The sequence below is a fragment of the Ochotona princeps genome, unplaced genomic scaffold (assembly GCF_030435755.1).
Source record: "Ochotona princeps isolate mOchPri1 unplaced genomic scaffold, mOchPri1.hap1 HAP1_SCAFFOLD_3447, whole genome shotgun sequence".
In the NCBI taxonomy this organism is placed as follows: Eukaryota; Metazoa; Chordata; class Mammalia; order Lagomorpha; family Ochotonidae; genus Ochotona; species Ochotona princeps.
Genome location: NW_026700886.1, coordinates 1 through 12671, shown reverse-complemented (window position 1 = coordinate 12671; position 12671 = coordinate 1). Strand labels below are relative to the sequence as shown.

The 12671-nt window shown below is 44.5% G+C and overlaps 1 protein-coding gene across 1 annotated transcript; it reads left to right on the top strand.

Moving 5' to 3' along the window:
• Positions 1-8890: 8890 nt before the first annotated feature.
• LOC131479363 (sericin-2-like) lies at positions 8891-9847 on the top strand (the record flags this gene model as incomplete). Its single annotated transcript, XM_058659915.1, has 2 exons — positions 8891-9413; positions 9480-9847. Coding segments are annotated over exons 1-2 (891 nt in total), but the record flags the coding sequence as incomplete, so codon positions are not given.
• Positions 9848-12671: the final 2824 nt, after the last annotated feature.

Sequence of the window (12671 nt, the reverse complement as noted above, 5' to 3'; positions counted from 1 at the left end):
ACAATACAAAGAAAAGTTGCACGCAGTTTAGTGCTGTGATATTAGCACAAGTACAGAAACAAAAAACCAGTAGTAATGACTGTGCAGACACGTTTGAGACAAGATAGAGAGAGACAAAGAAACGACAGATAGAATCACAGCTGGGTAAAAGTAGTGGCGTAGAGACTATAGACACGCACACGCTCTCTCGAGAGAATTACCAAGGAGAGAGAAAGCATGAGCGTACTTATGGAGCACTTGTGAGAGGTAGACACAAGCAGACACACACGTGAGATATATAGAGTATGAGAGAGGAGGTTGGGGGCAGTAAAAATTTAAAACACATAATTTTCAACACAGGGAGGTAAAGATATCGACAACTTACTGGCAGCAGTTACGTATCGCGCACATTCGTGAGGCAGGTAGAGAAAAGAGAGGGGATTTCGCCGGCGGTGAGTACCTAGAACAGACCAGTGCAAATACAGAGAAGAAGAGAGATAAAGAGAGGTTGATGGCAATTAGGTCATCTGAAACGGTACTGAGGAAGGAGACACACAGAGAGAGAAACAAAACAGGAAGTTGCTCGCATTAAAGACATTTAACATTAATGATAATGCAAGTTAGAAAAGAAAAGATAGTGGGAATTTGCTGCTGGTAGCAGTCGCTTCATGAAACTTGTGAGTGAGACACAAAGAAGAAAATTTAAAGAGAGGTGAAACGTCGCTGATAGAAGGTGAAAAATAGAGTCGCTAGACACGCGAGGAAAGGAAGAAAATCGCAGGCAGGGACGATCAGACAAACTCGTGGGAAAGATAAAAAGAGAGAGACAGACAGAGTAAAAACAAGAAGGAGGCAAAAGGTGCCGGTCAAAATGACTCTGCAAGCCAGTTGGGCGACAGACAGATTGGGGCTGGAGGGCAACCACTGCAAGCAGAGATGAGTCAACACGGTATTTTCGGAGGAGGTGGGGAAAGTGAAAAATTCCTGATATAAGTGAATAGACACACCAGCAAGAGATATAGATCGAGAAAAAGTGAAACATCAACATAGAAAGAATACTTGGGAGAACCAATACAAAACATGCAGCTGTAGCACGGCGACAGGAATGAGGGGAGTCACCGGTAGAAATGACTGTACCACGCAAGAGTGAACCAGACAGAGCGGTAGAAACAGAGTAGAAACAGAAAGAAAGAGGTTGCCGGGAAAGGAATGACCTAAAATTTTCGTCAGGCAAACAGGAAAAAAATGAGAGTAGTTTCATAGAGGAGCTGATAATGAAAGTGACCTCACATGCGGTAACGATGGGACACAGCGAGAGAAAGAGTGGCTACCCGTTCGAATCGTCCTCACCCTGATAGATAATAAGCATGCATATGTGTGCTTATCCATAAAAGTAGACAGACTACATATATAAAATATATGAAGCATATATATAGATACTTGTGCATACATGTGTGTATATGAATGTAGCACCGGCAGGTAAGTATGCATTGGGGGGTGTGTGGATGTGTATTGAGATAAAGCAAACCCTCTGTAGGAGGCTCTGTGCTTGTGTACGTGTGTTGGAAGGGTGTGCACGTACACTTGAGTGAACTGTTCGACATGTTTTCAGAATTCTGAAGATATAGTGGCTAGCTGCAGTGTTAACGTGTGTACGTACTCCCGAAGAGGTTGTTCACCCCGTATGAGAGGTGACGAATGAGAGTTTTTCGCTAGCTGCAGTCTCGATGGCAGAAGAATACGCCGAGAGGAGTCCATAGTCCACCACATCCGCGAAAGCGCACATAACTTCAATCAGCGTACTCTACAAGTCACTTTCAGCTGCTCTGGGTGTCACTGAAAGTTTTTCGTCAGAATTTGTGCACAGAGGTGAATGAATGAAGTCGTCGTAACTTAAGAGATTTAGCCTGAACATTTGTAGTCGGAGTACGAGTAATACCAGCAAAGCCGCACACGCAAAAAGCGAGGGGCACACAATTTAATAAGACTTTCCTCTCACCCACCACACATTCGTAGGAAAAAACAGGACGGCACAAACAACACACAGAAAGATTGCAGAAGTCAGGCCATATTTCCCTGACTGAAACAGTTCTTCTCTTGTTGATTTGAGTGTTCTGAAATCGCATACAGTGCGTTCTACAAATAGCTTGGCCTTCCTAGGCAAAGAAAGATATTGAATTCTCTCGCTGTTTGTACTACTAATCCCACTCTCCTACCGCTACCACTAGAATCGTAGCGCGTGCTACTGCTGCCTACCTTGCGCAGGCCTTACACATTCAACAAATGTACATGTTCCATCACTACCAGTACTACTACTTGAGCTCTTACTACTGCTACCACTACTCTTAAAACAAGGAATTTTCTCATGAGGACAACCACTACTATCATGATGCATCCACAATCACCAACTCTACTACTGTTACTACCAGGGCGACGACCACAACTACCACTGCTGCTACTCTTACTATCACTATTATTATTACTACTACTATATTACTAGTACTATTTCCAATACTACTACTATACCACAGCTAAAACAACTAAAGTATACGGGCTGGTTGTCAGCACAGCAGTACATACCCGGCTAGTACCATTGCTACTAGTACTTATGAGACTATTATTAATTCTCTACAACATTCCTCGTCAGCACCATTACTACTACTACTACTTCTCGGGCACTACTACCTACTACTAGTACTACTGGTGTTGCGACGAGCATTTCTCTGTACTACCACTACTACTACTACTATCGTCACTCTATCATTACTACAAAACACTGCTCTCGCTACGGCTACAGCATACAAAAACACTTGCAGTTGAGGAACTGAAGGTTATCACACACAAAGATATACAGTGTGTGGTATTGTGTATTCTCATCATTAACTATAATGGTTTTTTCCTTAGGGTCACTATTACTGCAACAACTGCTGCTATTGCTACTGCTCCTCCTCGCCAGGAAACAATCGTGTACAACAAGGACACTCACAACATAAAATGGTGAGATGCTGGAAACTTCATAAATACACCGTATGAAATACTGTTATCAAGCACAACACACGTACACTCACAGTCACTATACCCTTTCTCCTGGTGCTCCTAGTGCTACTGCCATTGCTAACCGTTTGTGCAATGTGTAGTATACCACATTTGCTGTATAATATATGTTTTGCGTGGACAAGTATACTGTGCATTACAATCTGTACTACACACTCACTATACGCTTCATGCTTCTCGACTCCTGCTACAAAGACCCTCGTAGTATACCACCTGGAGTTCATATATTATCTGTGTGCTGGGGAACAATGCAAGCCACATATTCATCAGCATTACGTACGCACTGTGTTAGACCGCCACAACTTACAACTAACAAACATGCACACACACAACCAAATAGAGCACTCACAACAAAAGTAGACGACAACTGACGCCGCCTACAACTGACTCTTTTATTGTCATCATTGTCATGGGCACATACATATTCTATGACAACTCTGAGATACACGCACAAATATATTATGTCTCTGGCATTTGTGGCTGCCCACGCCCTATATGCCCACGTACAATTGTTCTCCTCCTTGTGGTTTTCACGCCGTGACAGGCGGTGCTCACGAGTGGTGGAGGGTGAGCTTGGCTTACTCTTTTTTATGTTTACGGGCGCACACACTACATGGAAATTGCCGTCGCTTACACTTACTCTTTTGAAAGACGCACACGCACACATACAGAGTGGAATCTCGAAGTCGGGACACGTAGAATAAGCGTGCCTTCTATATATATCCGAAGCTTCGTTAGCAAAAATTTATATACCTGATATTGGGAACGCCTCAACGCTGCGGTCTGCTGTTCGTTGGGCTGCTGTTGCTACTATGTAGTAGGTTTCAGGTGTTGCTGCAGCTTGCTAACCTGCTGTTGCTGCTGCAGCTACTCTCTAGACTGGTGCTGCTGTTGCTGCTGTTAGTGCCGATGTTCACTGTGCTACTGCTGCTGGGGCTACTACAGTACCTACGTTGTTACTGTACTACTAAAGTACCTACGCTGCTGCTGTGCTACTACAATACTTGCGCTGCTGCTGTTGCAGCTGCTCGCCCGGCTTCTGTTGCTCGGGCTGTGCTACTGCTTACTTTTCCGCTGCCGGTGCTACTGGTACTAGTTGGACAGAGGCTAAAACTCATGCAATTCGTAGGTTGCTCCTGCTACGTTCGTAGGCTGTTGCTATCGGTGCTGTAGCTCATGCTGCTGCTGTTACCTCGCCGCTGTTGCGGACCGTCCTTGCGCTCTGTTGTTGGCGTTTCGAGGGGTATACTACTACGGGTGTACTACTACTACCACTACTCCCGCGGTCGCTCCCCTGTACCTGTCTAGCTAGCGTACTCGCTATTGGTGGTTACCACTCTGAACAGTGCAGTTCTCCAGAGAGGCTGCTGCCGCCGCTCTACTGCTCCCACCTTGTAATTCAACATACCCACGCACTGCTGCTGCTTTTGTTGCTGCACACACACACACATACACATACATATATTCATGCAGATATGGAATATGCTTTATGCATTTGAGCATTACGTTGAGTAGAAGTAGTAGTATTAGTAGTAATATTAGTAGGCAGACAAATACGCATATGCGCGCACCACTACGATCATCCTACTATACTACCGTTCTAAGAAGGGAACTCGATGACGCTGTGAAGCGTGCAGTATACCTATTATCATAGCGGCATGTGCGGGTCCGAAGGAAGGAAGAAGAAGAAAAAAGCACCTTCTGGAGTCTTTTCCGCCTTTTTTTTCGAGTGCACATTATATTTTATTTGTTGTAGCTCTTTCTTTCCTGGTCTCTGTGAGGTGTACAGGCAGGTGCGGTGCTCTTTATCAAACAGGAGTATTATATCTCTTTTTTTGAGGCCGTCCTGTCATACACGCGTCTACCGAAGCAAAGAGGAATGTGAAATTGAGGGCCAGAGCATGTCTGTTATGTGACCTCATGCCCTTCTCTTTTTTTCGCACAATCTGCAAAAACATTCATATTTCAATCTTTCTCTATTTCTCCCTCGTTTTCACTACCTCTTCTCTTTTTCAATCGCTAGTCGTGAGATATGCGCCCCCCCACGCGCGCAAGCCCTCCTCCCCTTCCCCCTCCCATCCACGACTACAGCGTATGCTTACTCACTCACACACTGATGACACTACTACCGAAGGAGCCGCGGAAGTAAATATTCGTCTTCACCGTTTTTGCTATACGAGTTGCTGCAAACCCTCAGAAACATTTGTACGCGGCGTATTGAGCTTTGCTTCCTCGCGTATATTCATGCTGCTCGGGCGTGAGTGCTTGTCCTCTAGTATTCACGTGGACTGCAGACCCACTCTTCATACTGCAGGTGGTAGGGTCTCCCTGTGTTTAATAGGTAAGTTTCAATGTCCATATTTGTGGTTGTGTTGTCTCTCTCTTCTCCATGCCTATCACAACTATATATGCATAATACTACTGAGTAATATTTCTTCTTGTCTCGACGCAGCACTTAAGCAGTCTTTACTGTTGCGTCGCAGCCTTAGCCACACCTGCGTATATAGTTATGCCTCTTGTGACCTCCAGACATATATCTACCATGTGCCAGGGATGTGTCTATCATATATCTGTTGCAGCACTGAACTAGAGTAGTCCTCCTTTTTCTGCGCTCTGTCTACTTCTTTTACCACCCCCGGTGGTCGTCACAACCACTCATATAGTATGCTCCTCTTTCCTCGTAGACTGTATATATGTACATGTATATATTATATGTATATGTGTATATGTATTAGCGTCAGCAGCTGCGTGACGACACACCTGGCGAAGCACGCCTCACCATGTCTTCCTCAAGTCGCCTTATACATGTACACTATGTTACTTTCACCTCCTGCATGACTGCACGAGTACTTGCAGGCTCTGACTGCAAATATATATTATCTGCATATATGTCCCAACTCTTAGTGTGTTTGTACGCTAACTAACAAAGGGCATACTCTCTCCCTCTCTCTCCTCCTCCTTCTTTTCTCCCTATTCCTTTCCTCCATCAAATATATTTGTAGACGCACTGTGAAGTTAAGATCCACCTCTATCGAGACCATTTCTCTTGAGTACTCATGGCCGTATGCAGAGAGATACCCTGCGTCTCTTCTAAGGATACTTTACATACTTGTAGGCGTTCTCCCTACAAATACCTGCTGAACGCGCCTGCCACGACTCAGTCTACATGTGTAACCTGCAAGCTCTCGTTGCATACATTTATTTTTAGTGTTTGCAACGAAGGCTTTATGACTACGTACAGGCCTTGTCCGTAAGGCTTCATAAAACCGTGTTTGCTGTACAAACGGGCTCTCTTTCTAAACATGTTTACTTCGGGTTTTCACAATATGTTGTTACGAGTCTAACTTTTACACTCTCTCAATATATGTATTTTGTATGTTTGTCAAGAAGAGCTTTCTAGACGACATGTAAGAGGCTCTAACTGTAATTATACTATCTACTTTCTTTTGTAAGTACCGCTGAAGTCTTTTCTGTTCACTCGCACTAGATTATTGCAGCCCGTCAGAAGTACACAGCATCCTGGTGTGCCACAATATACATCATCCGCCATGTTCTTAGAGCTCTACATTTTATGTTGTCTTTCTTGTATATAGAACTTTACAATATGTATTGTCGCCCATCTACTCAAACTCTCATACAATAAATATTGTCTCATACGTACGTACAGCTTTACTTTGAAATATATGTTGCCTCCCAACAGTGTGCGTTTCATAGTATAGGTTGTCTCCGATTTATTTGAGCTTCTCATTATATACTGTCTCTCGTTTATTTACAACTCCACAGTATGTATTGCCATATACACAGAGCACCAGATTATATATTGTCCTTAATGTATGACGTAGAGCTTCACAACATATATTGTCTCCGGTGTGCATAGAGCTTCACAGTACACATACTGTCGCCCATGTACATGGAGCTTTACGATATAAAATCTCGTCTCATATGTAATGAGAGCTAGACTTTAATACATATATGTTGCCTCCCACTACTAAAACCTTCACAGTATATATTGTATCTGATGCATCTAGACGCTCAAAATATGTATATGTACATATGTTGCCTCTCACTACTAAAACCTTTACAGTATATATTGTCTTCAAGGTATCTAGCTACTCACAATATATATTGTGTCTCATGTATTTGGAGCCTCACAATATATACTGAATCTTATGTTTTCAAAGCTTCACAGTATATATTGTCTCACATGTACATAGAGCTGTACTTAGTGATATGTGTTCTGCCTCTCACCAATAAAACGTCTACAGTATATATTGTCTCCGATGTATTTGGAGCTTCACAGTAGATATCGTCTCCCATATACCTGTAGCTTCTCAATATGTAGTGTCTCCTGTGAACTTAACTATATGTATACTGCCACGACCTTCGTTATACTCCTTGCTAACTATTCGTTACAGGCTTCCCCAGCGAAGACGTATAAACTTGTTGACACTTCCGCTTATACGCAAAGGGTACTTGTGTGTACGTAACTCCTCCGTGACAGCGCTACTGAAGTATTTGTACGGCCCCCATGTTTTTTCTGTTGCGGTGCTGCAGAGACATATGCTGCTGATCACATAAGAACTACTAGTGCTACTACTATTCAAGCAGCACGGCAGCAGTAGCCCCTCCATATATACATAAGTCATATGATACAACACACGGTGACCCACCCCACACATTTACATCAAGAAGAGACACGATGAAAGGGAGAGAGAAACGCTCTTACTGGCGTAACAGAGTACTACATTTGTAAAAACGAAATCTCCTTCAACGCTGCCACCACGGGCAGCAGCCGCAAGGGTTGCAATGTATGTAGGGTAGCTACAACTCTAGTTCTGTATGTGAGGCAGCTGCTGTGAGGCAGCAGCAACACTAGTAATGTGTGTAGGTCAGCAGCAGCTGCGGCATCAACACTAGTAATGTGTGGGGGGCACCAGCAGCAGCAGCACTAGGAATATGTGTGTGTGTGGGGGGGGGTGGGGGAAAGCCGTGGCAGCAGCAACACTAGCATTGTGTTAGAGTAAGAGAAGGAGACGGTAGCTCTAGGTGAGAAAGAAGCAGCAGCAGCAGTAGTAGTAGTATGTGTCAGAAGGCGATACGATTAGTAGCTAGCAGCCCACAGCAGTAGCAGCATTAGCAGTAGCAGCCGCTGTAGCAACATCAGCAGCAATAGTAGCAGCAGCAGCAGGCGCAGCAGCAGCAGGCGCAATACCACTGCCACCAGCACTAGCACTCGCAGCAGTAGTAGTAGCAAACACATGAGTAACAACGGCAGCAACGACGGCAACAGCAACAACTGCAGCGGGGACACTCGAATTAGCAGCACTAGCGGCGGTAGCCTTGCTGCTTAAGAAGAAAAGCATGATGATACCAGTAGCAACTGCAACAGCAGCAGCGGCTGTGACAGTTGTACAACAGCATGTATTTAACAGAAAACATAGTAGAAGCGGGACGAGCGAGCAGCACTGAAGCGTACGTATATAACCATGGCAGCGTCTAACCCCACAAGCCATCCTACTGTAGATTACAGCATCGTGCTCTAAAGGTAATAATACAGAAAGGGTGCAGTATACATAATAACAAGCGCTTGTGATATGGTAGAAGGTAATCATATACAACGCAGCAGTTCTTCATTTCAGCAACAGTCCATACCGAGGCTCCTACACATTTTCAGGTGCTTGGATAGTCATATAAACAATCTTATTCCCTCATAAATCAAATGCTCAAGTAACAACGAACAGACGATTATGATATACTACCAGCAGTACGTATTAGCCCCACACACCCAAAAAAACAAGTAGTAGTGATATAGCTACAAAACGAGAGCGACGATACTTCCTATGACCGTGGTTTCATCATGCAGCATAATGAACAGGCTCCTATTCAACCTGCCCACCACCACCACGACCACACCAGCAGTAGTAGTAGTGGCACTACTAGCAGCAACAATATTGACGCTATTAAGGGGGGTGGTAGCAGCAGTATGAGTAGCACACATATACAGAGTGATATAAACAACAGCAGCAGCAATAGCAGCGGGAATAGAAATAGTAGTGGTAGTAGTAGTAGTAATAGTAGTAGTTGTATTAGTAAGCAAGAGAGCTGCAATCTACCTAGTGACCCACCGTCCCAAGATGGCAGCAACAACAGCAGCAGGAGCATTCCCGACAACAGCACCAGCGGTAGCGTACATAACAATTATAACGACAGCAGCAAGAGTACACCCAATGCAAACAGTAGCAGCGGTATAGATAACAGCAGAAGAAGAAGCAGCAATAGCAGTGGCAGCAGCAGTGGCAACGTACAGGACGACAACACCAGCAGCAGTGAACAGTGCAGAGGCAACAACAACAGCAACCTTAGCAGAAGTAGTAATGAGGGTACTACAAGCGGCAGCAGCAGCAGTAGTAGTGATGGTAGTAGTAGTAGTAGCAACATAAACGTAGACAGCATGTCAGTGGAGGATGGAGAGTGGCAAGTTGATATTGAAACGCAGTTGCTCTACAACCCTGTGGAGCAGGTGTATTTTGATCCCGTGTCTCAGCAGCTGCTCTTGCCAGAAGATGTAGCAGCAGCCCTTGCAGCAGCAACAGCAGCAAAAACTACGGCAACTGCAGCAGGAGGGCTGACGACGAACAGTAGTAGCGACAGTGGCAGTGATAATAGTAGTAGTAGTAGTATTACTTCGAGAAGCGTCATTCAGAGCATTCGTGAGAATGCAAATCAGCAGCAGGAGGAGGAGCAGCAACAGCAGCAGCGTGTGCAGGTCCTGCGTGACTATGGAGGAGAGAACACGTTGCCACTAGCACCACTTGTAACACAAGCAGAAGGAGACGACGCAGAAGAAGAGGAAGAAGAAAATGAGGAGGAACAAGAAAAAGAAGAGGAGGATTTCGAACTTGATCTTGAAGTCGACTTGAAGGCAGGTACCGCAGAGGCGAAGGTAATTATTGTATTCGGCAACATACGTACGTGTGTATGTCTCTAGATACGTCTGCTTATTTTTACGTGCCAGCATACACGTGTACACAGAAACCATTCATATATATATAGAGAGAGAGAAAGACAGAGAGATACCCCCACACACACACACACACACATGCACATACATTCATACACACCAACGTGGGCTTTTAACTTTTCCAAGTAGAGATGCCTGTATACACGGAAATGTATGTAGAGTTACATTCACACCCGCACACACGTAAACACCGTGCACGCTCCGTCCTACTTCCATACAGAATTCCACCCATGTACACATATATACGTATACATAGTTCCACGAAATGCACACATACATACACATATTTATACATACATACATACGTAGAAGTACACTCTGGCCCACATATATAAGTATATCTGCATGTATGCACAGAGACCTGTAATACTACATATACACCAACGCATATTCATACGTACGTACGCTCAGGCCTCCAACCATATCTACATACGGATGCACGCACCGAATTGTATGTAGTCCCGTACACATGCAGACATCCATACGTTTATGCATGCGTGTACGATTAGTGCGCCCTCCAGTGTAACTGAAGTAGTGCGGCACTTCACAGTAAAAAGATGGAAAGAGAGAGAGAGAGAGAGCAAGGAAGGAGGGAAGACGGGGAAAGAGAGGAGGGACCAAACGAGCGGCAGAGAAGTGGAAAAGGAGTCATATCACGCACGGACAGAGAGAAACAGAGAGACCAAGGGAAGAAACAAAAGGGAAGAGCTTTCTGCAGAGTTGCTTTAAAGGGAGAAAGAAAGAGGAGGACAGAGGAAGAGAAAACAGAAGGAGGGCGTTTCTAAGGGTGGCTCTAGAGAGAGAGTGAAAGAAAGAAAAATGAATGCAGGGGTTTTTTTCACATTTGCTGCGAAAAGGGAGAACAGCAGTGAACGAAAAATAAAAGGGTAGACGTTTTTCTCTCCACAACGCGCCTACATATACATGGCCGCAATAGTAAGAATCTCGAGGCAGCAGCATGAGGAGAGGAGGCCTTTTGTGCGAGAGTGTCGAACAGGAATTTTCTGTGCGCTTCTTGTCTCTATGAACGTGTATGGTAGCAGCTCTCCTCACGTTTTTCATGGAGTACTGGGTGTCTATGCTTGTGTGTGCGCGCGCGCATGCATAGGCCTATGTGTGCATGCATTCATGCATATATATATGTGATATGCCGGTGAGGGCATGCATACATGCCACTGTTTGTGCACGTGCTTGCACGGGCCTGTGTGCATATGCTTGTGTGTGCATGCATGTGCGCATGTCCACTATCCGGGCCAAAGTGTGGTGAGGGGTAGCGCATGTCTCTCTGCATGCGTTTAGTAGAAAGTATGTTTTTGTATGTATCTGGTGTTCATGCATGTGTGCTAACCTGCATGCTCGCATACTTGAGTATGTGGTGGCTATTCCAAGCCTGTGTGTGCATGCATGGGTGCAGGAGCACTCTTCTTAGTGTCAGTGTTGTTTGGTGTTAATGCGTTTGGGCCTGCATGCATGCATGACCTCCACCCTTTTATGCGAGCGCTGGAGTCTACAGACCTGGGTGTGTGCATGCACGGGTGTATGACCACTACCTGCGCGTGAGTGTGTGATGTGCATGCATGCACACGCATGCAAGCCACTCTCTTGTGGGGATGAACGTCGGTCTTGTCGACTTGCTTGTGCTTGCATGCACACACACATATGTACACATATGTAGCAACTAAGGGCCGGCCTATGCGCATGCATGCATGAACACTCTCTTGCGTATGTTTTAGCGTTGGCTCGTACGTGCGGTTAGGCAGGGACCACGACACAGCAGCGACCGTACGATGACAAGCAGCACCAGCCGCAACAGTAGTAGTAGTAATAGTAAGAGCATCAACACCATTTTCATGCTTCCCCAACATACAAGCACTCTCTTTACATATATATATATATATGTATATATATATGTATGTGTGTGATTATGCTATCCCAATACATAATAACTTTAAACATGCATATACACATACCAGTATGCGTTGCATGTGTCGTGTGTGTGTGTGTTATGTATGTGATTCTGCGTATGAGACGATATTGTTTGTGTGCGTCTGTATGTACGAGTGTATGTGTGAGTGTGTGTAAGGGAGAGATAGTGCACAGGTGTATGTGTGTTTTGATATGTGTGAATGTGTGTAAGAGGGGAAGATAGTGTATGGATGTATGTGTCTTTGAGAGAGACAGTGCACGTGTATGTGTGTGGGTGTGTGTGCTTATATATATATAACACAAAGACCATGTATGTGTGTATGTGTGTTTTTGTGTATGTGTATGCGTTTATGTGTAGTGCGTATTCAGGGCATAGCAGTAATAGTGTATGTGTGTGTATTCGAGAGAAACAGTACAGGTGCAGGTGTATGTGTGTGTGTATGATATACTTATAAATACGAAAATGACCCTGTATATATGTGTATGTGTGTTTTTATGTAGTGCATGTGCGTATGTATATATGTGTATGTATGTATATGTATGTAAACGTAAGTACGTATAGGTCTGTATCTATGTACGTGTGCGTGTGTATATGTGCATGTGTGTATATGTGTGTGTATGTCTGTTCAAAGCACAGCATTAGCAGTGTATATGTACACCTGTATTCAAGGGAGACAGTAGATGTGTATGC